Source organism: Macrotis lagotis, chromosome 1 (genome assembly GCF_037893015.1).
Source record: "Macrotis lagotis isolate mMagLag1 chromosome 1, bilby.v1.9.chrom.fasta, whole genome shotgun sequence".
In the NCBI taxonomy this organism is placed as follows: Eukaryota; Metazoa; Chordata; class Mammalia; order Peramelemorphia; family Peramelidae; genus Macrotis; species Macrotis lagotis.
The window spans coordinates 156,187,683-156,215,372 of record NC_133658.1 but is presented as its reverse complement, the minus strand read 5'-3'; the positions used below and the strand labels follow the sequence as shown (position 1 = coordinate 156,215,372).

Here is a 27,690-nt window from a genome sequence, read left to right as displayed (position 1 = left end):
AGAATGTACATGAATTTTTTTGTTAAAAAAATACATGAAGCAAGTTCCCAGTGGGAAACCATCCAGATGAGAATTATTCCTGCACACCCTATAGTGTGATGTGCTATAGAAGATAATGGGTTTGTTTTGGGTTTGTACTGAAGTTGCTGGTCCCTCTAATCTTTATTGGCCTGTTAACAATATTCTGATTTTTTTTCCACTTAATCTCTCTCATTACAATTCAAAGAAGTTGGTGAGAATTTTTTTTTTATATTAGGTAGGCTGGTTTAAACACAAAAAGCCTTCCATAATTCGGGAAATTTAATTTCAAGTTTCATCAATTCAGATTAGTTTATATTCCCTAAATGCCCTCCCTATTAGGTATCCTACAGGGCAGACTGGTGCCAGAGTCATCTGTAATACAAAGAAGCCTATAGTTACCTTCTAGAAGAATCTCACATTACTTATTTAAAAATTTTTTTTTTTTAGATTTTTCAAGGCAATAGGGTTAAGGGGTTTTCCCAAGGCCACACAGCTAGGTAATTAAGTGTCTGAGGTCAGATTTGAACCCAGGTACTCCTGACTCCAAGGCCAGTGCTCTATTCACTGCATCACCTAGCTGCCCTCACATTAGTTATTAAAAATATTGGTAATTATTAATATATCACATTTAAAATGCTTATTATATGCCAGTTCTTGTCTATATTAATAACAGGAACTCACAATAAAACATCTAAAAGTTTACAAGGTGCTTTTCTTATCTCTTAAAGCTGGAACGGGTCAATTGGACCTTTGTTCTAGGCAGATATTAAATTTAGAAGACACATAGAATTGGCCAGGAATCATGGGAATCAGGACTCTGACTGGAAATATCCTGTTAAGACAGAAGGGGTAGGACTGTCAAAACTCTTAGTACTTCCAGTAAGCTTCATATGCCCACTACCAGTAGACATATGGTACATGGAGAAGTTGGAGTCACATTATTTCTCTAAGGCTACTAAGAACTAAGGTTCTTACACCCTGGGAATCTTCTACCCAAGCTAAGGCTAGGAGAGAGGCCTGAGGAAGGGCACACTAGTGAACCACTTTTTTATCCTGAGCCCAACAAGACTGGGAAATAATCCCTTTTAGGGGAAAACTACCTAACTTCTGTGGAGGCAGGGGTTAAATTATTGTTCCTACTATAATAGGCCTACCAAAAAGATTCTTAGGGGATTCTATGGGACTAATTCACCAGCTCTCAGGATGTTTCCTGAGTCTGGCTGACATCTTCTAAAGATCTTCTCTTTATAGCCTTATCCTAATTCACACTCACGCTGAAATGAGTCCCTAAGAAAGGCTACATCTCCATATCAAGGTTCTAGGAGAACCTCTGAGGAGGTCAAGGTATCTTTTTTTTTTAATGAACAAATGAGCCTGATTTGAAACACTTCTAAAATTTTAGTTTATAAGATTTGATTTGACAAACCTATACCAATTTTTAAAATGTGTCCTCTAGAAACAGCTAAAAGAAAGCAGCATTTTAAAAAGTGACTAACTGGACACAAAGCCTCATGGTTTTATAGTATACATTTCTTTAAGGAAAAAAAGCAAAGTAATGCAGTTAGGACTATATCATTCAATGCTTTTTTTAAAGTTTTTTTTTGCAAGGCAATGGGGTTAAATGACTTGCCCAAGGTCACACAGCTAGGTAATTATTAAGCATCTGAGGCCGGATTTGAACTCAGGTACTCCTGACTCCAGGGCCGGTGCTATATCCAGTGCTTTTTTATTTGAATTTTTTCTTGTTTTTTCCTTATTTTTTTTTTCAAGGCAATGGGGTTAAGTGGCTTGTCCAAGGCCACACAGCTAGGTAATTATTAAGTGTCTGAGGCTGGATTTGAACTCAGGTACTCCTGACTCCAGGGCCAGTGCTCTATCCACTGCACCACCTAGCTGCCCCCTATTTGAGTTTTTATTCCATTGAATATTGTCTTCACTTACATAGCTGTGGTTTTTGTTTTTTTCTATATCTGATTTTTTAATTTATCATGTCCTACTTTAGAACAATTTTTCCCCTTTGATTTTTAAAAATGTATTTAAAATTTTGAGTTCCAAATTCTCTCCTTTCCCCCCCCCCCACTCCCCACTCCTGTTGAAAAAGTAAGCAATTTTATATAGATTATAAACATGTAGTCATGTAAAACATTTCCATAATAGATATGTTGTGGAAAAAACCCCACAGATCCCCATTAACAAAAAAGAAACCTCAAGAAAAATAAAGTAAAAACAAGTTTCAATCTGCATTCAGATACCATCAATTCATTTTTTGTGGGTGGGGTGGGGGGGTGGATAGCATTCTTCATTATAAGTCCTTCAGAATTGTCTGGAGTCACCGTATTGCTGAGAAAAGCTAAGTCTCACGGCTTTGCTGTTACTTTGTAGATAGTACATTTCATTTTGCATCAGTTCATATAGGTCTTTCCAAGTTTTTCTGAGATATTCTGCTCATCATTTCTTATAGTAGAACAGCATTCCATCATACTCACAAGGTCATTGGCAGGAGCATATCTAGTATTCTCCCAGTATCAATCACCGAGTGTTCACCTCACCATTTTCCACTCTATTGGTTTCACAATTCCTCATATCATTTCAAACCTTAGTTGCAGAACTTCATGATGCCCCCTCTCCTTTTCAGTTTCTTTTCATGTTTCTTCCTTATTAAGACTGTGTGGTCAGGTACCATCTTATGTCTTCCTTCATATCCCCAACACTTAACACAGGCACTTCATAAATGTGTGTTGACTTTAACAATTCTCTAGGTTTCTTAGTATCATTTAATGCCTAGGATTCAAGACCAAGGGTAGGGATTGGGAGTGAATGGGTCTATATCCTTTTTTCCTTCCCAGACACTAATGTAGTACAGGGGAAAGGGGAGGGGGAGGGAGGATTACTTCTCTCATGTACTGCAAGGAAAAATGTTTGTATACTTCTGATTGTAACTTTGGAAGTAAATATTCCTTTGTTAAGAGTTCCACTGTGAGTTGGCTGCCCAGTCCAGGCCCAAAAGGTCCATGCCCCTGCCCCTGCCCCACCCCCTCAGTGCCCTCCCAGCTTCTCCCAAGCCCTACCAAGGGAAGGGCCAGGGGTTGCTGAGGGACCAGTTCTGCTGGCTCTAACAAAATAAAAATGTCCCCTCAAAAAGTTTTACTATGTTACATGTTTATGTTTTACTATGTTACAGTATATATTTGTTTGCACGTTTTGTTCCCCCATTAGATTATTAGCTCCCTGAAGGCTGAGGCTGTCTTCTGCCTTTTTTGTGTCTTCAGTCCTTAACCTAATACCTAGTTAAGTAGTAGGTCCTTAATAAATATTTATAGGTCAGTGAATTAACATAAATTGCTCAATACTCAGGAATAGCCCAGAGTTCTATTGCAGCCATTTCTCTTTGGCCAGGGTCTGTGTGCCAGAACTGGCTAACAGGTGATAGAACTGTCAGATGACGCCCTGTCCTACTTCAGCACTTGTACAGGAGTTTTCCATAGGATCTTTTTTCTACTGGAGTGATCCTGCCCTGGTGCTTTGTTTCCTTCTGGATGCAGAATGTTCCTGCTCTGACCACTACTGCTACTGCAACCACACTACCTGAGCAGACCCCACCCCAGGGTCCACAGACCTCTCTGTCTCCCTAAATTGCCCCAAGCTGGAAAAATGACTCACTGGGGCCTTTTCTTGGTTTTCCCAATCAAAATTTGGTCTAGTTGTTTTACTGGGTTTTTTGGTTTGTTTGTTTTAGGCTGTTGTGAAGGTTGTTGGAAAAGCTAGGTAAAAAATATTTCATCTCACTCTGATGTTGTGACTCCACTTCCTCTCATCAATTTCCAAGGATTCAATTAACAGATACATATATAGACACATGTGCATGTGTGCATGCACACACACACATCAGTGCATGTATGTATCCAGCCCCAATCTCTTTCCTGAACTCCAGTTAATCTTGAACATGTCATCCAGTGGACATCTCAAATTCAACAAATCCAAACTTGTCATCTTTTCCCCAAAACCTTATCCTTCTTCCTAACTTCTCTATTTCTGTTTGGGGCACCATTATCCTTCCAGTTACCTAAGTTTGCAACCTTAGAGTCATCTTTTACTCTTGCCTCTCCTTCAACCCTCACATCCCTTGATTTTCTAAAGCTCATCCGATCTAGCTCCACAATATATTGATCTATCTTGTTCTATCTCCTTCACATGGCTACCACTCACTTACAGGCCCACATCACCTCCAACCTTGACTATTCCAATAATCTCCCAAATGATCTTCTTGCCAAATTTATCAGTCTATCTACCACAGGGCTGGTCATATCACTCCTCTACTCAAGAAGCTTTAGAATAATAAATTCCTCCAGCTACTAAAGCCCTTCCAAATCTGGTTCCAGCTTACTCTCCGGGTCCCCAAACACACTCTACACTCCTGCAGACTGTCCTGCCGTCTGGTCATCCATGCTTTTGCTGTTTGCTGGACTGGACTGTAATCCTTCTGTTCACCTCCACTCCATATAACCCTTTAGTTTCAATTAAACTTGATTTTGGGCTACCTCTCAGAGGAAGGCCTTATTTTGGATTGAATTTTCTACATACATGTTTCCACTCAACAGAAGGAAAGCACCTTAAAGGCAAGAGTTGTTTTCCTTTGGTCTTTGCATCCCTGATGGCTAACTCAGTGCCAAGGAAGTTGATACATTAACATTAAAAATTGAAGGACATGGGGTGCCTTGGTGGCAGTGGATAGAGCACCGGCCCTGGAGTCAGGAGTACTTGAGTTCAAATCCAGCCTCAGAGACTTAATAATTACCTAGCTGTGTGGCCTTGGGCAAGCCACTTAACCCCATTGCTTTGCAAAAAAAACAAAAACAAGAAAAATTGAAGGAGGCACAGGCCCTGCTACTAGTTCTGTTACTCTCTCTAGGCCTCAGCTCCTCTAGGCCACGGACTGGGCCTAAATCATCGACTCTCAACCTTCTGTGGTGTCGGGCTCCTTCTCAGAAAAACGTCAAATGCCTAAAATAAAATAGAGAGGGCAGAAGAGGACACCAGAAGTCTTGGCGAGGCTTTATGAGCTGACTTAGACTTTTAAGTCTCCCCGTGGTATCACAGATAATGTATGAAGGAGGATCTGAACCCAACCCCCTCCTGGGTTTTCTCCAGAACCATCCAGGAACCACCGCAGTTTCCTGAAAACAGTAAGTGTTAAAACTCCACCCCGATCTTCCTAACACCTATACGGGTCTCTTCGCTTTCCCGCTCCAGGAAGTGGAGGGAGGAGGGCGGAAGCGCCGCTTGACGGCGATTTCACGACAGTTTCGCGACAGGGCTCCGCCGCTTGCCGGCTCCAAGCGGAAGTCGACGGCGTCCGCCGGGTGTTTGGCCTGTCTCCGGCGGCGTTGACAGCATGAAGCAGAAACGGAAAGGTGCGGAAGGGAGAGATATGCCCCCCAAGGTCTAACTTCCTATTCCTGGGGACCCCTTCGGGGGGTGTGTGCGTGTATATGTGTGTGTACACGCGTAGACACGCGTGCAGTCCCGGAGCCGCTCCCTCTCCTTCCTTCCCCGCAGCCTCTCGGTGCCCGAACTCGAGCCTTCCCATCAGTGTTCAGGGGCCAAAGCAAATCGGGACCAAGGTTTTGTTTTGGGGTTTGTTTTTTTTTTAGGTTTTTGCAAGGCAATGGGGTTAAGTGGTTTGCCCAAGGCCACACAGCTAGGTAATTATTAAGTGTCTGAGGTCGGATTTGAACTCAGGTCCTCCTGACTCCAGGGCCGGTGCTCTTATCCACTGCGCCACTTAGCCACTCCCTTTCGAGTGATTTTAAAAAGAGGTTTGGGTAAAGATGTACAATCTGCACTCTTGTGGTTTAAGGGTTCTTAAGTTAGAGCTTAATTTACTTATGCTAACAATGTGGCCTCAACGCGAACGATATTTTATTTCGATAAAGTGTTATCTGTAGAAAATTATCTCGCAAAGCTACCGGCCAATTAAATTGTTTTATGCTCCGCTGCCGCCCCCCACCTTATGAGCGGAGTGACCCTGATTGTGTTAGAGCAAAGGAGTCCCCGCGCCAAATCTAATTAGTCAGCCAGCAGGTAGCAGGGTTCTTCTTCTGCCAATTAATTCAGTGTCCACAGGTTGTCCTAAAAACGACCAATGGCAGTTTTAAGCCATTAAAAGTTTAAAAATTTTGACAGATTTAAATCTAAACCTTTAGTTATATTTTATTAGACTCTTTGTTAACTTTCCACAAGGAAGACCCCGAGGAAAAAAATAATTGTTTTGGTTTAGTTATTTTGTTTTTCAAGAGAAAGTGTGTTGAAATAAAAAGACCTAGAAGATTTGTTTTATTTCTGGTTCATTTTCAAGGTAGCTGTATGACTTGGACAGCTGAAAACCTTGCTGTGTCAGTTTCCTGATTTGTAGAACAAGAATAATGCTTTTTACCTTTCCCAGGGTTATTTTAAGCACAATTTTAAATACTATATGATAGTGATTTTGTTGTTATTATTCAGTCATAATCGTGTCTGACTCTTTGGGACCCCATTAGGCATTTTTTTTTTTTGGCAAAAATACTGGAATGGTTTTCCATTTCCAGTAACTTGCCCAGAGTCTCACAGCTAGTAAGTGTCCAGGGCTGTATCTACTGCACCACTCAGTTGCCCCACTGTCTGCCATATTCCTCCTTAGAATTCCAACCATGAAATTTTTTCAGTGGGGTCCATTACCTACATACAGATATCACAGTGCACTTCCCCATGAGCAAATCTTTCTCTCTACCAACTGGGCCAATCTACTCTAGCTTCCCTCAAGACTCAATTCAGGTGCTATTTCCTTTAAACTTGAAGCATTTCCTGATCACCTTAGTTGTTGGTAGTTTCTCCTTCCTCAGGTTCCTTAGAATTTACTTATACTTGTGTATTTAAACTTTACAGGACCAGATATTGGTGTTTTTTTCATCTTTTTATCCCCACACTAACCCCAACATTTTTTCAAGAAAGGGTTTAGTAAAATTGTATTTGCAACCTCTTGAAAAGCAAAATAGTAGATAACATTTATTAAGTGTTTATTTTAAACATTTTCATGTTAATTCAATGCACACTGCAACCCTAAGAAGTAGGTACTTTTATTGTCTCCACTTTTTATTTGAGGAAACTGAGGCAGCTAGAGGTTAAGTGATTTGCCCAGCGTTACACAGCTATTAAATGTCTGACACCTAGCTACGTTTGTTTCGTTGGTTGTTGGGGATGTTCCTGTTATTGGGTGGGTGGATGGGGCTCTAATTACAGTTATTTTCTTCCTGTGGATAAAAACTTTTGAGAGTACCCTCCACAGATTTATACCCTTTTCCATTAGTTTGTGAAGAAGAGAATCATTCCTGTTAAAATTATCACAGAGGGGGGCGGCTAGGTGGCACAGTGGATAAAGCACCGGCCCTGGAGTCAGGAGTACCTGGGTTCAAATCCAGTCTCAGACACTTAATAATTACCTAGCTGTGTGGCCTTGGGTAAGCCACTTAATCCCATTTGCCTTGCAAAAAAAAAAATCACAGAGGGGTAGCTGGGTGGTTCAGTGGATAGAGTGCTGGCCCTGGAGTCAGGAGTACCTGAGTTCAAATGCAAACTCAGACACTTAATGATTACCTAGCTGTGTGACCTTGGGCAAGTCACTTAATCCCTTTGCCTTGCAAAAAACAAAAAATAAAAATAAATAAAATTATCACAGAATTTCAGAGTAGGAAGTAGTGTCAGCAGTCCTTCTTAGTCCAGCCTTGCTTAAAAATGAATCCCAACTACTACCATACTGACAAGTGGTCAACTAGTCTTTGTTTAGAAAACAGCTAGTAAAAGGGAACTCATTCTCTCCAAAGGTGGCCTGTTCTGGTTCTAAATACCTCTACTGTTAGAAGATTTATCTTCTTCTCCCCTAAATTTGCTTTCAAAATTTCTACTCCTTTTAGTTTTGCTCTATGGGACCAGATGAAACAAACATGACTCTCTAATGCATGACAGCTTTTCAGACATTTAAAAACAGTTTTATCTTGTCCCTTCTCAGTATTCTCTCCAGGTTAAACATCACCAATTCCTTCCACGAACCCTCAAACAGCATTTATCCTTTGTGCTCAAACAATAACTCTTCATCATCTTGAGAACTCTTTGTATTTGATCCATCTTAGACTAACATTCTCAAGCTTGTGTGAGTATGTGTGTATGTGTATAAATATAAATATATATATGTATATATACACACAAATATATGCTCATATATATAACCAATAGCTCTGCCTTTGCTCCCATAAGGTGGAACTTTTCTTTATGTTGTCTCTGTTCTTCACGGTTAATTTCATCCTGTGAACTCATTTAAACTAGATAAAATCTGCTTAATTTTGTTGAAATGTTAAAAAATACATAATCAGGATAGTGGATGACTAGGTTAAAAGTTTCCCTTGAATTTTTAATTTTCAGACTTATATTAATAATCGTAGAAAACTTACAGCATGTATAAACTTTTAAAAGTTTTTACAATATAATATTTTTTCTTTGAATATTGATTTTTTTTTCAGGAGATCTCAGTCCTGCTGAGCTGATGATACTGACAATAGGTGATGTTATTAAACAACTAATTGAAGCCCATGAACAGGGGAAAGATATTGATCTAAATAAGTAAGTGGTATTATTTTTTTTAGTACCTTATTGCAGAACCATTTTGTAATTTTCTAAAACTTTACTTTGTCATATGCCATTCTTCAGTCTTGGAAATTTAGGATTCCTGTCTCCCATAATCTCAACAAATATCTATCTGTACTTTATCTTTCCTTCTGTCCTAGGAGGAAAAGAGATCTTCCTTTCTAAGACTAATTTATAATCCTATTCCTTTCCTCCTCTGGGAACTGGAAGTAGCTGCTATCTCCTTTGACATTTTCAACTTTTTCACTAGGTCTTTCTCCTTGATTCTTCATCTTTTACCCTTCCCCTTAGCCTACTTGCATAATAAACATTCCTTGACTAACTTGACATACTTTTTTTGTTTCTCCTAAATCTTTAGTAGCTGCCCTTTAAATATGAACATAATATGTTTTCTCTCCTTTGGAGAAATACACTCTCGTTTTTGCAACTGACAACTCCTTGTGTAAGGTGGAAATCTGATATCTCTCCTGAGTTTTTGTATCACATCTCCAAGCTATCTTCTGAGTATTTCTAGACACACACACACACACACACACACACACTCTCTCTCTCTCTCTCTCTCTCTCTCTCTCTCATTCCTTGAAACTCTAAAGTCATACATTTTTATTTCTTTCTCTAGAGCCAAGTTCACCTATTTCTCCCATTAGATTTTACTCTTTCTTTTAGTGGTACCACGATTCACCTGCTTATAATATTAGTATTCATTTTGATTCTTCCTATGTGGATATCAGTCCACATTTCCAATAAGTTATTTCATCCTGTTGTTTCTTCCTTTATTAACTAGAATCAGCAGTATTACTAGGGTCTACTTTTTTTTTAAAGACTTAGTCTACTCCTACACTTTTTTTTTTTTTGCAGGGTAATGGGGTTAAGTGGCTTGCCCAATGCCACACAGCTAGGTAATTATTAAGTGTCTGAGGCTGGATTTGAACTCAGGTACTCCTGACTCCAAGGACAGTGCTCTATCCATTGCACCACCTAGCCGCCCCTCTTCATAAACCTTTCAGTAACTAACCTCACCTATAATAATCTCCTTCATTCAAACTCATATAGTACCTGCTGATTGGACCACTTTAGGAGCTTGCTTTATGTTATCTCCTTAATTATCTTTGAATAAATGAGTGGCTGTGTCTTACAAATCTCTGTACCCCCAACAGCTAACACACTATCTTGTATGATAAGTTCTCATTTGTTGATGGTAATAACTCTCCAAATATCCTTGATCAAGTAAAAAAGTATAATTTACTGCCTTGTACTTTACTTTAGATTTATGGCCTCATTGATGTAGATATACCATCCAAAGGTACATATACAATGCATCCATTTTCATATTGCTCTTTTCTTGCCCTTATCTTCCCATAAAGCCTCAACAAAGGTTTACTCAATATGTGAGGACCCTTCTAGGTCTCCTGACATTGGGCAGATACTAGTGGTATTATATGCATTGATTATCACTTCTTACTACTTGAATAACACTTACTATTTGAATAACACTGTTTTGGTTTTGTTTTTGAAAGGCATTGGGGTTAAGTGACTTGCCCAAGGTCACACAGCTAGGTAATCATTAAGTGTCTGAAGTCTGACTTGAACTCAGGTCCTCCTGACTCCAGAGTTGGTGCTCTATCCACTGCACCACCTAACTGCCCTTGGAACTTACTTTAAGAAAATATATTTCTCTAGTGACATCCACACTAACTCTCCAGGGGAACTCTTCATTGGTGACATTCATGTGCTTTGCCCTTTGGGTTCTCTGGGTCTTATTTCTTCAGAGACTGTCATATTTCATTACTCTTACTTATACAGTGTCACTGGAAAAGAGACCATTATTTCAAATAAAAGCTTGAGGTTATTAAAATAGTTTGCCATTTCTCAGTGGTTACTTAACCCACTTTTTTACCTATTCAAACTCCTCTACATGAACCCTCAATTGAGTTCTAGCCCTTCTTCCCCAACATTATTCCTCTCAGATCCCCTCTCTTAACATTCAGTCTGCCATTATCTACTGACTGCTTTCCAGCTATCTACAGACATACTCTGCCTCCTCCATCCTTAAATTCTTATTTAATTTGACCTTCCCATTTGCTAATGTCCTGTATCTCTGCTCTCTTTAATGGTTAAATTCCTTGAGGAAGTCATTCTCAAGTTACTTGGTACCTCCACTTTCTTTCTTGTCACTGTCTTCTAAACCTTTTGTAGTCTGATTTCATCATACAACTGAAGCTGTTTTCTTCAGTTCTCTCTGCCAATGATCTCTTAATTGCCAAATTTACTAACCATTTCTCAGGCCTCATCCTTATTGATCTTTCTTCAGCTTTTAAACTGTCAACTCTTAAGTAATCTCTCCTTTCAAAGTTTTCATGATATGGCTGTCTCCTGGTTCTTCTACTTAACAGTTTCTCAGTGTCTTTTACCAGCTCATAATCAACCCCTAAAGTTCTATCCTGGGCCCTCTTTTCTCCCCCCCCCCCCCACACTAATTCATTTGTTGATCCCTTCGGCTCCAGTAGGTTCAGTCTTTATCTCTGTGTAGAAAATTTTATCCAGCCTTAACTGCTCTCCTGACTTCCAATCTCATATCACCAGCTGCCTATTATAATTTCTCAAACTGGGGGTCCAAAGACATCTTAGATTCAGCATGTTTCAAACAGGACTTAATGTCCTTTCTCCCTAAACTTTTATATATTCTCAATTTCCCACTCACTGGTCAAGAGCACCATCATCCTCTGGTCACCTAAGCTCACTTCTTATCCCTGTTATCCTGGGCAACTCACTCACATGCAGCCCTCATTTAATCAGTTGTAGAGTTTTCTTTTTACTTTTATTCATTTATTTATTTTTTTTTTCAAGGCAGTGGGGTTAAGTGACTTACCAAGGTCATGCAGCTAGGTAATTTTTAAGTGTCTGAGGCTGGATCCTGACTCCAGGGCTCTACTATCCTCTGCACCATCTAGCTGCCCCTGCTTTTTTTTTTTTCTTTTTTAGAAGGTGGGATTAAGTGACTTGTCTGGACTGGATTTGAACTCAGGTACTCCTGTTCCAGGGTCTTGTTTTTACTCTCACAACCTCTCTCATATAAATTCTTCTTACACAGCTGCCACCCTGGTGCAGGTCCTTATCACCACACACCTGGACTGGTTTATTGGAGCAACCTTCTGGATGGTCTCCTTGCCTCAATTCTCTCCCCCTCTATTCAGCTGCTAAAGAACTCTTTCTGAAGTGTAGTTCTAACCATGTCACATCCATACTCAATAAACTCCAATGGTTCCCTGTTTCTTCCAGAATCAAAAATAGAATCCTTTGTTTAGCTTTTTAAACCCCGGATTTTTTCTACCATGTCATTCTTATGCTTTTCTCTGATCCTTATACTCCATCACCCAGGGACACCAAGCTTGTTTACACATGACCCTCCTCCTATCTCCCTGCCTTTACACAGTGTCTCTCAATTCTCTCTTCTCACTCTGCCTCTTGGCTTCTCTGACATCCTTCAAGATGAACCCCAAATCCCACCTTCAGCCAGAGGCCTTTCTTAGAACTCTGAACTTCCCCTCCCCCCCAACTAATGCCTTTCCTTCAAGATTACTTCCCACTTACACTGTTTGTCCCTTTTATGTCTCTTCCTTTAGAATTCCAAGCTTCTAAGGGCAGAGATCATATTTTTGCCTTTCTTTGAGTCCCCAGTGCTTAGCACAGCGCCTGATACATTTATTTTTTTCCACATCAACACTTTACCTAATGTGGTTTTGATATATCCCTAGTTGGAATAAGAAAGTAAATGAGAGTTTTTGAGCTGTACATAGCAGGTGAAGGTCAGCAGATGATGCAAGAAATACATAAACTATATGTAACTATTGTATGTAAACATATTTTATCTTTTAATACCATAATAACTCAGACTTCTTCTCTGATATGGAGGACCAAAAATTTTGCACAATTTTTCCAGATGACCTTAACCCCTTTGATGTAGAAGGGATAACTAGTGAGTACTTTTTTTTTGCAAGGCAATGGGTTAAGTGGCTTGCCCAAGGCCACACAGCTAGGTAATTATTAAGTGTCTGAGGCTGGATTTGAACTCAGGTACTCCTGACTTCAGTACCTGTGCTCTATTCATTGTGCCAACCAGCTACCCGTGTAGTGAGTTCTTAATAAATACTTGTTGACTGATAATTTTAGTCCCAGAATTGAATTTGGTTAGGAGATATTAAAAATGTGTTTTAATTAGCTCTCATTCCAGGAAAAGATCCTTCCTTTATTCTTATTGTCCAGAATAGTTTTTTTATCTATAGTTCCTGTGGAACTAGAGCAAAAATTGTAGGCATCTGGAAATAGAGTTGCAGAATTGTTGGTGTCTTCTGTGATAGTCAGACTACTGGTATCCCAAGACCAAAGAAAGGCAACATTCAGGAAGGTTAACTCCCATTCTCTAAACATGAACAATTGTAGCCATTATCGCCGCTAGCTAGATGGAAAGAGATGCATGTAACTAATAAGCATACTATTACCTACAAGCACTTTAATTGCTCTGGTGGCCTGTTTGAGAATTGGAATAATCCTTTTAATGCCAAATGATTCTATTTTAGAGTGAAAACCAGAACAGCTGCCAAATATGGTCTTTCAGCCCAGCCTCGACTGGTAGATATCATTGCTGCAGTCCCACCGCAGTATCGTAAAATCTTGGTGCCCAAGTTAAAAGCAAAACCCATCAGAACTGCCAGTGGGGTAAGTGATAACTTTCTAAACTAGTAGCTAAGATATCTGACCCTTGATTTTCTTTAAAATTTGGTTTTTGTTTTTTTGCAAGGCAATGGGCTTAAATGACTTGCCCAAGGTCACACAGCTAGGTAATTATTAAGTGTCTGAGGCTAGATTTGAACTTAGATCCTCCTGACTCCAAGGCCTCCTGACTTCACTGAGCCACTTAGCTGCCCCCATTGTCTTTAAAATTTGGTATTCATGCTGCTCCTATTGTAAACTGCGATTTTTTTATTGCTGGGAAGAAAAGGCACACACACACACACACACACACAATACAGTTGTTCATGCAGCTAATGTAATGCCAAATGAGAGTGATTTCTGTAGATTTTCAGAGGAGGGAGAGGCAGGTTGACATAGATGAGAAAGGCTTGACATGACTTATGGAATCAAAAGCTTTCAAAGGGTAAAGAAGAGAGAGGTAGGGAAATATTGTAAGTAAATACTGGAAATAGAAGTCCTCCAATTCCACCTCAGTATCATTAAATCTTGATGCCCAGGTATTGAGTTCCTACTATGTGCTAGGTATTGTGCTAAGCACTGGGGAATATAAAGAAAGACCAAAGAAGTCCCTGCCCCAAGGACCTCATAAACTAATAGGTGAAGGCAACATGTAAAAAACTGAAAAGAAGGATGAGGTTGAGAGGGTACCTAACATATGGGGAATAATGAGAACTTGCAACTAGGTGAAAATGATGAATTAGCTGAATTGGACCCCACCCTTAAATGGAGGATCAGAGAGGAGCATTCCAATCAGAGTGAGGGTTGGAGGAGGATTCTAGGGCCAAGGGGTACTGAGGAGATAGGAGCTTCAGAGTTGATTCAGTGCTGCAGAAAGATGAATTATTGGAGACAAGAATGTTGGGGACTTATGATAGTAATGGGAAAGTTTAGAAGAAAAATGAGTTGGGGGAGAAAGGAAAGATGTTCTTTTTTTAAAATGTTGAATTTTCCAAACCTAGAATATACTCTTATCTCTGCCTTTCAGAATTCTTATGTAGATAAGACTTAGCTCAGTCTACTTTTATAGACTTCCCATTTCATCATTACATTTTAAAGTAGCTGTTTGATTTCTCCTTTGTCCCATTTATTTCCTCTCTTGTTTTATGCTCATCTGAATTAGGGTCATATACTCCCAGTAGAATGGTGCATCCTTGAGGACAGCAAATATTTTGTTTTGTTGTCTTTGTGTCTTCAGTACCTAATAGTGCCTTTCATATTATAGGCACTTAATATTTGTAGAATTCAAGTGAATTCTATCATAATCTAGGGCATGTAGATAGTGCACCAGTCCTGGAGTCAGGAAGTCCTGAGTTCAAATTTGGCCTCAGACATTTGACACTAGCTGTGTGTTCTTGGGCATTTAACTCTGATTCTTTTACATCCAAGGCCATGTCCAGTTATCCTGATCTATATCTGGCCACTGGACCTAGAAATCTCTAGAGAAGAAAGTGAGACTGGTGACTTAGCACAGCAATCCCTCATTCAAATTCACTTTCTGTTCATGTCATGGTATCACTTTCCTAATGTCATGTTCTTCTTTGAGAATAAAGGATAAACACTGCCACCATGACCTAGGCAGAATATTCAGGACTGAAAGTTGATTGCTTTCTGAGACTATCACCCAGTATGTTTGTAAGGGTGGAAATGTTGACATCTTTAAAAGAAGTGATATTTTTTGGTTTGAACTTGTAATTTCTTTGGTATTTGAAACATCAAGTAAAGATATTCACTCTGCCATTACAGATTGGTAGTTTTGGATTTGTAGACTATTAATTCTCTGACTTAATACTTTTAAAGTTATTGAGAACCTGTGATTTGTTTATAGAATTAAGGTGAAAAAAAGAAAACATTAACTGATGCTTTTGTAAAATTGTTTTGCATTTGTACTTGTTATATTCTTTGCACTTCAGCAATATAAATAGAATTAGAGAAGAGCCATTACCCTAAAACAGTTTAAGGAGGGAGATTATGCCATATGACCATAATCTGAGAAAATTAGGGCAATATATATAGGCCTTGTTGTGGGAGGGGTAGGGTAGTAGAATGATTTTGGTTTATTTATGTTTTACAACTCTTCCCATTACAGATTGCAGTTGTGGCTGTGATGTGCAAGCCCCACAGATGCCCACATATTAATTTTACAGGAAATATATGTGTGTAAGTATTATGGTTATAATTAGGGATGTGTATATAACAGTAGATATTCATTAATCTCTAAATTGGTTTTAATTCTACTAACTCAAGCTTAGATTTCATTAGAACCAAAAATTGTAATTTAATTCTTTAAAATAGCCTGCGTGTGACTCTCTCATTTAAAAAAAATGAATTTGCTGTATGCTTCTGGCTATTTTGCACTTAGTGACTAGGTGGCGTAGTAGATAAAGCACTGACCCTGGAGCCAGGAGTACCTGGGTTCAAATCCAGTCTCAGACACTTAATAATTACCTAGCTGTGTGGCCTTGGGCAAGCCACTTAACCCTGTTTGCCTTACATAAAAACCTTAAAAAAAAAGAATATATATATAATGAAATTAGAAAATAAAATAACGTATTTGTCCTATTAACTAGATAAATCACCTGAAAATAGGTGTGAACTTTGCTTTGAGTGTTGGAGAATTAAGGTAGAGTTGGGCCAGAAAGGGGAATTTTGATTAAGAAAATCTATAAAAATAGTTGACATCTGTGTTCTTGAATTTTAATTAATGATAACTAGCAGGAGCATATGACTGATCTCATTTGCTGAGAAGGGAAAGAGATATTCCTGTATAAATTTAATACTGAACCTTTATCCCTGAGGGTTTGTTTAATAGCATCCTGAGGAAATTATTCATAATTTATTGCCATTAAAAATTGGTGACCATATCTTTTTAAAAGTGCAAGTAATGTTATTCTTTTATGCATTTCTGTATTTTTATTGGTAGCAAAACATTCACTGAAGTTTGTGCTGAGTTAGACATTTCTCTTAGTATGTCTTTGATAGATTCAGTAGTGTGGAGAACATAGAATCTTGGATATTATTTGAGCTTTTGAAATAAGGTTTGTTAAATGGCTTTTTAATCTATTTTTCATTTTGACAGATACTGTCCTGGTGGACCTGACTCAGATTTTGAGTATTCAACTCAGTCTTATACTGGATATGAGGTAAAATATCTGAGTTACTTTATCAGTATAAAATGCTTTGTCAGACTTTGTATTCAGTATAGGGTGCCACAAGAATTTTTTTTTAATATTAGATGAAGAAAAATTCATCCCCAAAAGGAAAAAGCCTTCCTTTCCTAATAAATGCTATATAGCACCATTTAGTGCTGGGAAATAGATTTAGTGCTCCTTTGATTGGGCAAAATATTCTTCTTTTTTTCTGAAAGAGAAATAATTTTAGTAGCTTAATTATATAAAACACTAGTCTAAAATTGTGAATACTTAAAAATTTTCCCCTAGAAGACAAAGGTGAATATAACTGCTGCTTGCTTCTTCTGGCCAATGGGAATAGAGTAGAATAGCTTCTTTAACAGAAGTTATAGAGTCTATACTTTGGGTTATTCTTGATTGTTTGCAGTTCTGTTTTCCATAAGAGTTAGTGTTCTATTCCTCTGCTTCTGTGAATTTTTTACTGCATTCATCATATTGGTAATATTATTCTTCATTATTCAGTTCTTTTTTTATGCTATTTTAAAATTTTTTCTAAAAGTAACTTTTTAAACTCATGCAATATTTAGGGTCATTTTAAAATTGAAAATGATGATAATTATGCTAAAAATCTCCATTTTTCTCCTAAGCATTCATAGTTTAGGAACAAAAGGAAAATTCCTGTCCAATTGATTTGTCACTTATAATATCTATAGGCTGCTTTCTACTTCTTTATGTACTATTCTTTGTGTTCTTTTACCTTGGATTACCTCTTCTTCCTCCCTTTCTTGCTACTACCTGTTCCTTCCAAGAGGTGTGGTGTTGCTGGGTAAATTTTGATTCTGTTTCTGGCTAGGTAGAATATTTAAAGGAAAGGGAAGATATAAATTGAATTAACTGGGGATGTGTTTTTTTGTGTGTTTATAATATAGATATTATTCTTTAAGAATATTCGGATGAGGGGTGGCTATAGAGCACTGGCCCTGGAGTCAGGAGTACCTAAGTTCAAATCCAGCCTCAGACACTTAATAATTACCTAGTTGTGTGGCCTTGGACAAGCCACTTAACCCCATTGCATTGCAAAAAAAAAAAAGAAGAATATTGGGATGAAATAAAGCCCATTAAAAACTCAACTAATAAATTTTTTTTCTAAAAATCTATATTGAAATCTACTTATTTTATTCATTTCATTAATACTTAGATCTAGTATGTAATGTCAGGTACATGTAAAACAAGTTAGATTCTAGTATCCTGTGGTCATATCATTGACCAACTTTGCTATCTGTCTTCTTATTTTCTTCCAATCATCTTCTCCCTCTTTCCTTGTATACTCTTTATCTTCAGCTTTCAAAATACCTGTACCTGCTGTTCAACTCTCCACAAACCCCTTTGAACTTTAAATCTGTGTATGGAGCAGCAATTCGTCTTAGGGAGTACTAAGAGGTAGCAACATTGTATAGTAAAGAGAATGTTAGATGGTTCTAGTCCTAGTCATGATGATCAGTGTTTTACTCTTTAGGGATTCAACTGCTTTCAGCTGTTCAAAAGAGTGAATCAGGGTCTTTGAGGTCTTAATATGTTCCTTTTCTAACATGTTAATACTATAATCTTGCTATGCAAATCATTGATTGTTAAGCAGATATGTGATCTAGAGAAGCATCCTGTAACTAAAATGTTTGTAGCATTGTGTAGTGTTTAAGGTAAATATTAATCCTAACCCATACTGCTGAACCTTGGTGGGGGAGAAAAGAAGTAAGAGGAGAGAAAAAAGGAGAAAGATAAAGAGCTATTTACTTTTTTGCTTTTAATCTATATTTATTTGGCAATTGATAGAAAATTAGATGATTAAGAAAAGAAACTCTGGATACTTTTCTCTCTTTTGTATTTAGCCAACTTCCATGCGAGCTATTCGTGCCAGATATGACCCTTTTCTCCAGACAAGACATCGAATAGATCAGGTAAATATGTTAAAATATTTTTGAAACCATTTTCTGTCAGTAATATAAGAATAAAGAGCTTAATAATAAAAGATAGTTGTTTAGCACAATACCTGCTTACCAATTAATGACTTAATAAATGATTGATTGATTAATTTAAACTGTAACTGATGGATTTAGGCTAGAAGTAAATTAAGAAACAATGGTAATGTCTTCTTTAGATGATAGATCATTGATTGACAATTGAGAACAGAAGATTTTGTAATCCCTAGTGACACTTTAGGTAGGTCAAAAACTCCCACCTCCTCAAGGGAAGTTGACTGTTTTAATTTCTAAAGATCCCTAGTGTATTTTCCTAAATTTTGTTCCATTCCTCCATGTTACTACCTCTCCACTTTGGCTCTCCTGAGTCTGTTATATATTGTAGTATATAATCCTTTCCTGTCATTCAAACTATAGTTTTTTGCCCTGGAATTTTGTTTTAATTGTCCTGATATTATGAGTACCAACTATATAGAGTTGCAGTATGACATAGCAGATAGAGAGCTAGTCCTGGACCTAGGAAGACCTCTGATATACAGACTTTGTGAACCTGAGCAAGTCACTTAATTCCTTAGTGCCTTCAGGCAACTATGAATAAATGAGCATTCATTCATTCATTTATTTTTCAATTTGAAAGATTTTATTTAGTTTAACAATTTTCCCCTTTATCTTGCTTCCCTCCCCCCAGCCCCACAGAAGGCAAGCTGTTAGTCTTTACATTGTTTACATGGTATACATTGATCTAAGTTGAATGTGATGACAGAGAAATCACATCCTGAAGGAAGAAAAATAAAGTTTAAGAGATAGAAAAATTACATAATAAGATAACAGGTTTTTTTTTCCTAAGTTAAAGGTAATAGTCTTTGGTCTTTATTTAAACTCCACAGTTCTTTCTCTGGATACAGATGGTATTCTCCATCGCAGCTAGCCCAAATTTGTGCCTGGTTGTTGCACTGAAGGGATGAGCAAGTCCATCAAGGTTGAACATCACTCACATGTTGCTGTTAGGGTGTACAGTGTTTTCTGGTTCTCATCTTGCTCAGCATCAGTTCATGCAGATCCTTCCAGGCTTCCCTGAATTCCCATCCCTCCTGGTTTCTAATCAAACAATAGTGTTCCATGACATACTTATACCACAGATTGTTAAGCCATTCCCCAATTGAAGGGCATTTACTTAATTTCCAATTCTTTGCCACCACTAATGGCTGCTATGAATATTTTTGTACAAGTGATGTTTTTACCCTTTTTCATCATCTCTTCAGGGTATAGACCCAGTAGTGGTATTGCTGGATCAAAGGGTATGCACATTTTTATTGCCCTTTGGGAGCATGAATGAGCATTTATTAAGCATTTACTGCATGCCAAGCTCTGTGTTGAATGCTAGGGACACAACTACAAAAGCCAAACAGTCCTGTCCTAATAGGGAAAGATACATATTGACAGTTGAGAAGACACATAACAGCTGGAGTGTGAAGAAAGGGAGGACTAGTGGGCTCATCTGCATCAACAGCTTGATTATGAGGTGGCCAGGAAGTAGTTTAGTGGACAGGTTCTGGACTAAAATAGGTGAAAAATTCACCTCGTATTGCTCAGGGTCCTAGAAGCAGGATTCTTATGATTATATATATATTTTAGGGGCAAGGTTTTGATAGACCAGATCCTATCCACAAATAAACCCTTGAAATCATATTTCTTAGATCACTTACTCTGAAGGAAACCCTGAAATAGATTGGGAATAGAAGAGAGAAAAAAGTAGAATAATAACAGTTAGCAAGAGATACTGTTACTATTCTACTTCTTACTAACAAATAAAAGGCAGCCATTTTAAATTTTGTGTCATTTGTTTTAATCTGAGCTAGACAGCTATCTAAATAGTAGTTCTCAGAATGTGGTTCAGAGATCTTGAGTTTAGGATTCCTTGCAATGCTTTCAATGGGTCCATAAGGTCAAAATTATTTTCATAATAAATATTCATAGATATGAATAATTTTTAAGAATATAAAGGGATCCTGAGTCTAAAAAGTTTTTCGAACCGATGGTCTAAAATCCTGCCCTTTAACTAGCTCTAGCTTTAATGTCCTTTCTTAAAGTCATACATCTACCAAATAGAGCTGCCTATTATGTGGGTTGTAGAAGGTTGCCTTTCATAATTATTTACAAGAAAAGAACAAAACCAGTCTTTGAGTTGCATATGTATAACTAGATTTTTGAGTACTTTGGGAAACTTTTGCTCTCTATTTCTATCAAGATTGAATTTTGCTAAAAACTCAGTACAAAGATGTACTTAATGATTTCTGCTCATGAATGTGAAACCTTTATTCACTGATAGTTGAATTGTAGTTGAAACAGAAAACTTTTCACAGAATTTTCATAATTTCCAGTTTCTAATTTTTAGCAGGGGAAATTAATGCTTCTTCATTGCTTATCTGGTGAAAAAATAATTTCCTTCTTTATCATTGCAACTCACTTTTACCCTTAGCAATTCTTTATTTTTCCTATCTCTTCAATTTTCTGTTAGGATATATTGCTAATCCATGGCATATATTTATACTTCTTTTTGTTTTCTACCCTCTTTTTTTTTTAACACCTCTTAGTTTTGTCTTAATTATTTACATGAAGTTGCTTGTTTTTACTCAATAATTCCTTTTACCTCATTCCAACTTTTCAGTTTCTTATTTGAACCAACTCTTTCATAGAATTAAGTAAAACATATATAGATGATTTCTGATTTTTAATTTTAATACCAATGAAATATTTTACAATACAAAATCTAGGAATTTAAGGCACAGTTGCCAATGTCTTTTATCATACTGGTGGATTTTATTTCTTTCAGTTGAAACAACTGGGTCACAGTGTGGATAAGGTAGAATTCATTGTGATGGGTGGAACATTTATGGCCCTCTCAGAAGAGTACAGAGATTATTTTATCCGAAATTTGCATGATGCCTTATCTGGACATACTTCCAACAGTGTATCTGAAGCAGTCAGGTGAGAGTTTTTCATTTCACAATAGAAACAATTTTTTCTAAGTGCAGACAATCATTTGAAATGTTTTCAACATCTGGGGCTTAAAGGTCTATAAGGAAATAGGCTGTTTCCTAAAATCTTTTATCTTCAAATTTTGTGCAAGTGGGGGAGTTTGGTTGATACATATACTCTTTAAAAAATTAATACTATCCTAAAAATATTAATACTGTCCATTGGTAAAAGGATGTACTTCATCTAATTAATGATATAAAAATACTATATGAGCATACTCCAAGTATTCCTCAGATTGGTCTAAACTGCAAAGAGGAGATGTATTGCTAGAAATGAATGGAATAGGATGTCAGAACTGGAAGTGACAATTAAGATAATTTTTTTCATTAGAAACACTGGCTATTTTATTAACTTAAATAGATTTCTGTTTATTTCCAACTATTTACCATTTATGGATAATAAAGCATAAAAAAATTACATGATTATCTTAAATGGAGTGTTGAGTTCATCTTATGTTGCTTAATAACTCAAACCATTGATTTGCTTTTTCTTGATGGTCTTTTTTTTTTGGTTTTTGCAAGGCAGTGGGGTTAAGTGACTTGCCCAAGGTCACACAGGTAATTATTACATGTCTGAGGCTGGATTTGAACTCAGGTCTTCCTTACTCCAGAGCCAGTGCTCTATCCACTGTGCCATCTCTTGATGGTCTTTTAAAAAATTGATGACTTTTTGGTTTTTACTCACAATCATTTTTAGTTTTTACTCACAATCATTTACCTCTATCCCTACCCAATTAGTCATCCCTTATAAGAAAGACTTCAAAAGAAAGGGGAAGAAAAGGTTATTGATTATAACTGAGCAATACATCACTCAGGTTTGACAGCATATATAGTATTCCATGCCTATGGCATTTTTCCTCTACGATAAAGGGAAGGAGGTACATTTTCTCAACTCTGCCAAAATCAAGTTGGTCATTATGATTATACATTTAGTTTTATTTTTGTGTTCTTTTTGTTGGTTTTTGTCATTGTGTCTGTTGTTTTCCTTGTATTCTTTACCTCAATATCATTTCATAATCTTTCAGTTCTTGGGTATCACAAGAAATGTTGCTTTGAAAATTTTTGCATATATGAAACTTCTTTCTGGATTTTTTCTGAATTTTCACATTGCTCTCTTCTGCTTCTGTCTGAGAACCATTCCTTCTCAGTCTTCTTTGCAGGATCATCATCCTTATTACACCCCATTACAGAAGATGCAGTCTTCTATCTTAATCTCTCTTCTCTCTACACTTTTCTCTCCATTAACTCCTCAGCCCCTATGGATTTGGTTATCACCTCTATGCAGACACCCTCAGTTGTATTTTTCTGACTCTAGTCTTCTGATCCTGCATCTCTAAGTGCCTTTGGAATATTTCAAACTGTATTCCTGTAGATAGAGAAAATTCACATTCAGATTGAACTTATCCTTTCCCCTTGAAACTTTTCCTTCTTCTCACCTGTCACTATCTTTTCAGTCACTCAGGTTTGAAACGTTGAAGTTATCCTTGCCTCTTCACTCTCCCTTATCCTCCATATCCAGTTAGTTGCCAAATCTTGTTGATTCCACTTCCACAAACATTTTTACTTTTATTCTCTTCTTTCCATTTCATAAGGCTTTCATCCAAATTATTTCTCAGCTAAACTATTATAATAACCTTCAGTCTTTCTTTCCTGTCACTCTTACAAGCAATTGCCAAAACTATATTCCTAAAACATGGGTCTGACCATGTCAGTCCCCTGCTTAATAAACTCCCTAATAATAATAAACTCAGGGATTAAATACAACCCCCCCGCCCCCTTTGCATTGAAAACTCCTCCTAAGAGCAATTTGGAACTATGCCCAAAAAGCTATAAAACTGTAAATATCCTTTGATCCAGCAATATCATTGCTAGGTCTATATCCCAAAGACATCCAAAAAGAGAAAAGGACTTACTTGTACACAAATATTTTTAGCACCTCTTTTTGTGATGGCTAAGAATTGAAAATCAAAGGGATACCTATCAATTGGGGAATGACTAAATAGGCTATGACAAATGATTATAATGGAATGTTTTTGTGCTGTCAGACATGACCAGCAGGATGATTTCAGAAAAACATGGGAAGACTGACATGAACTGATGCCTAATGATGTGAACAGAACCAGGAGAATGTTGTATACAGTAATAGCAATATTGTTCGATGAAGAATTAGCTATTCTCGGCATTGCAATGATCCAAGACAAACTCCAAAGGAGGAACTGATATTTTGAATGAATATAGACTGAAGCATACTATTTTCTTTCTTTCTCTCTCTCTTTCTTTCTTTCTTTCATTTTCTTTTTTTCTTTCTTCTTTGAGTTTTCTTGTACAAAATGACTGATAAGGAAATGTTTTACATAGTTGCACATGTATAACCAAAAAACCCTCCTCATAAACTGATCCTGACCTTCCTTTTCAGTATTGTTATGTTATTCTTTGTATTGTAATCCTTTGTAGTATATTTAACCAAAAAAACCCTCCTCATAAACTGATCCTGACCTACCTTTTCAGTATTATTATTATGTTATTCTTTGTATTATAATCCTCTGTAGTATATTTAACCAAAAAACCCTCTTTATAAACTGATCCTGACCTACCTTTTCAGTATTATTATGCTATTCTTCGTAGTATATTTTAAAAATTTTTTTAAACTTCCATTTTATACAGAAAAGAAAAAAAATCCTTAAAACCCTTGGTTTACTGCATTTTCATTCCAAGTAGACAGATAGCTGGCTATTAAATACAATCTAAGATATTGCCATTAATCATCTGAAAAATTATTTTAAATGACTTCTTTATTGGCAGAAAGATTTAAGTTTTAAAAATATTTTTAAATGTTACGATATCTAAATTTATGAATTGGTGAATTTCTTAAAAAAAGATTGTAGGGTTATATATTCCAATTTTATTGTTGGAATGATCCTACTTTTGCATTATTATTTTCTTGGTTTACTGTTGAGAAAAAATAATTCCTTTACTATAGGACAAAATCTGTGTCATTTTATTTCTACTTTTGTACTTGAGGTGCAATATTTTGATTCATTTACTTTCAAATAACTCTGTAGACCTTTATCTTTGAAACTCATGAATAAATTTTGTTTTGTTTTTCTTTTTGTGGGATTTTTTGAGGCAGTGGTGTGATTTGCCCAAGGTCACACAGTTAGTAGGTATCTGGTGTTTGAGCTTGGATTTGAACTCAGTTCCTCTTTACTCTATATGGGACCAAGCTCAATCCACTGCACCACCTAGCTGCCCCTGAATAAATCTTAAAGGAAGAAAAAAATGCTGTTCTAGATCCAAAGAAATAGAGTTACCACACTGAGTACTTTTATCAACATATTCCCTTCTTGTTTCTGTGTTTGAATCAATGAATAACAAATTAATGAATAAACATTTCTTAAATACTTACTATGTGCCCAGTACTAGAGATAGAATTAGAAACTTTAACTGGGGGAGGTAACACATGAAAGTTCAGCTACAGGTCAGATGGCAAGGCCCGAAGGTCTGTAGGATATAGGTTCTCTTGGACGTAGTCACTACTTTATCCTGATATCTCATTTTCATAGGGAGCACATTTTCACCACCAGCTTTAATTGAAAGCAGATATTATAAACTTTTGACTTTGTATTTGATAAATTCTTTTGAGTGAGATTTTTCCATTTTGTTTGCAGAGCTGACCAAAAAAATTATCTTCAGATTTTCTAATAACTATTAGTTATAAAATCTGAAAGACCCAGTGAAACTCTGTGTATCCAAATGGACTCCATTCCTCTAATATACCTAATTCTTGAAGCACTGTAGGTATTTGACATCTTGCACGCACAACAGGTCTTTTGAAGGCAAAGACTTATCTTGCCTGGGTAGTACATGAGGAGTTTATTACTTTAATGTGGTATCTTTGCAGTCTTTCTTTTGATCTTAAATTGAGAAGGATTATCATATGATATGTTTAATTTTATATTGGTCTTAAATCATCTCTCTCCTCTTGTTAGCCATTCATAAACAACACTAGCTTTCAACAGATAAAATTGTGTTCTTCAATTTTGAATTATAGTCTCCCTAAATGCTACTAAAAGCATAGTTTTCTGAACAAGCTTTTTGTCTAGCCACCTGGGAACTCTTTGTTGATCCTGGCAGCACACAATCCTCTGCACAATTTACAAAGTACTTCATTGGCCATATTCTTCTTCTTCTTCTTCTTCACTAGCCCTTCCATCCCTCCTATGTACCATCTCTTCAATAAACATTCTTATATACATGGATCTCTTTACCCTGTCATCTCTTTGGGGCTAGTAGTAGCATCTGTGGATTAAAGGTTATGCTTAGTTTAATGACTTTAGGGACATAGTTCCATATTCCCTTCCATAATAAACAGTTCACACTTCCCCCAACAATGCCTTAGTATGCTGCTTTCCCATTGCTCCTCCAACAATTGTCATTGTCCTTTCTTGTCTTGTGTATGATGAGTGTAAAGTATAGCTTTACAGTTTCAATTTTAATATCAATTCTAATTAATTGGAGGCTTTTTTATGTGGTTGTTTTTGAATGACTCAAATGTCTTCCTTTAAGATCTGCCTGTTTATATTCTTTGACTATTTGTCTATAGAGGAATAGTTCTTATTCTTATATATCTGAATCTGTTCCATACTTCTTTAACTGTATATATGGATGGATGGATGGATATCAGATCTTTATCAAAGAAACTTGCTATAAAGATTTTTCCCAGTTAACCATTTTCCTTCTAATTTTAACTGCATTGATTTGGCTTGTGCAAAATCTTTTCAGTTTTATGTAAGAAAAATTGCCCATTTTTATCTTCTGTGATTTCCTCACTCATTTGGTATTGAATTTTTCCTCTGCTCATTACTGATAAGAGGAATCTTGGTAAGAGTAATGTGGTATAACAAAATTGAAAACATTAGAAGGGATCTGGGAACTGAGTTCGAGAACAGAACAAAAACTACTTCCTAGAAGACTTCATTAGTCTAAATAACACTGTCATTGTTCATGCAATGCAGTCAAAAGTTACTTTAGAAAGTAACAGTTTTTGGAGATTACCAAAATTAGATTAAAAAAAAATCACAGGTTAGGAGCTGAAAAGGAATTGGCAAAGAGATCTGAGTCATCCAGACAGCAAAATGTAAGAGTGTAGAGCAACCTGGTCATGATTTTTAGATAATTTTATTCCTTATTAATCAGTTCTGCCAAAAGCAATTTTATGCCCAATCTTTAATGCTTCCTAGTTATTCTCAATAGAAACTATTTAAATTGAGTTACTCATCAAAGTTTTTTAAGAGTGAATGAATCAGTATTTCTCTTTATGGAATCTGTAATTTATTATAATCGTTTTACTTCTCTTATAGTCATCTTTAAGTTCTTTGAATTAATTCACTATGTTTTTGATGGATTGTTGCCTTGAATATTGTGGAGAGAGTCAAGGTTTTGCTAGACCTTGAATCAGTTTTTTAGTGTCATGGTTATAGCCTTGGAGACCCCTAAATGGAGTAGAAGAAAAACCAAGCTTGAAGGCTGAATTTTGCTTTCACTTTTCCCTGAATCAAATTAGCTTAGTATTTCTGGAAATCTCTTTCCTAGACTTAAGGTTTACTAAACTACTTTCTGATTCATCTTGGCTCTTTACCTACCAGGCTTACCTCAGTTGAGATTAGGAGAGGCAGTCAACCATAAGGTGTGTTGAAGGACAATTTTTAATGACTTTTTAATAAACTACACATATATTAAATAATAGAAAACTTAAGTCTATATAATATATGGGTATTTATTTTATGTTACAGTAAAAGGTCATAGATAGATAATATTACCAAGAGGGAGTAATTTTCAAATCCTAGCTTTTTGTCCCTCCCAAATCTTAATTTCACTTACATCACTGGATCTAACCTTCAAGAATTGTTCATTGACTAATATAAATGGCCTCTGACTAGATTTTTTTTTAATAGCTGGGGCTCTTTTCTCTATATTGTAGTTAACCTTCTTTAGGATGCCAGAGAAATCCTGATTTGGAAAGTGAAAATAGGATTGTAGAAAATAATCAGTACAAGTTTATTGCATCTATAGAATATTAACTACTAACTTTCATTGTTTCTT

General features: G+C 36.6%; 1 protein-coding gene across 2 annotated transcripts in view; it reads left to right on the top strand.

Moving 5' to 3' along the window:
• The first annotated feature begins 5,333 nt into the window (after positions 1 to 5,333).
• The window catches only part of ELP3 (elongator acetyltransferase complex subunit 3), a 109,753-nt gene continuing 87,396 nt past the window's right edge, over positions 5,334 to 27,690 (top strand). Inside the window, exons 1-7 of one of the 2 annotated variants that reach the window (XM_074209215.1) lie at positions 5,334 to 5,432; positions 8,571 to 8,670; positions 13,272 to 13,410; positions 15,533 to 15,603; positions 16,523 to 16,586; positions 18,461 to 18,529; positions 21,384 to 21,538. In XM_074209215.1, coding sequence (XP_074065316.1) covers positions 5,414 to 5,432; positions 8,571 to 8,670; positions 13,272 to 13,410; positions 15,533 to 15,603; positions 16,523 to 16,586; positions 18,461 to 18,529; positions 21,384 to 21,538 — 617 coding nt within the window. In that variant the 5' untranslated portion in view covers positions 5,334 to 5,413. The other variant, XM_074209216.1, reaches the window with a different exon arrangement.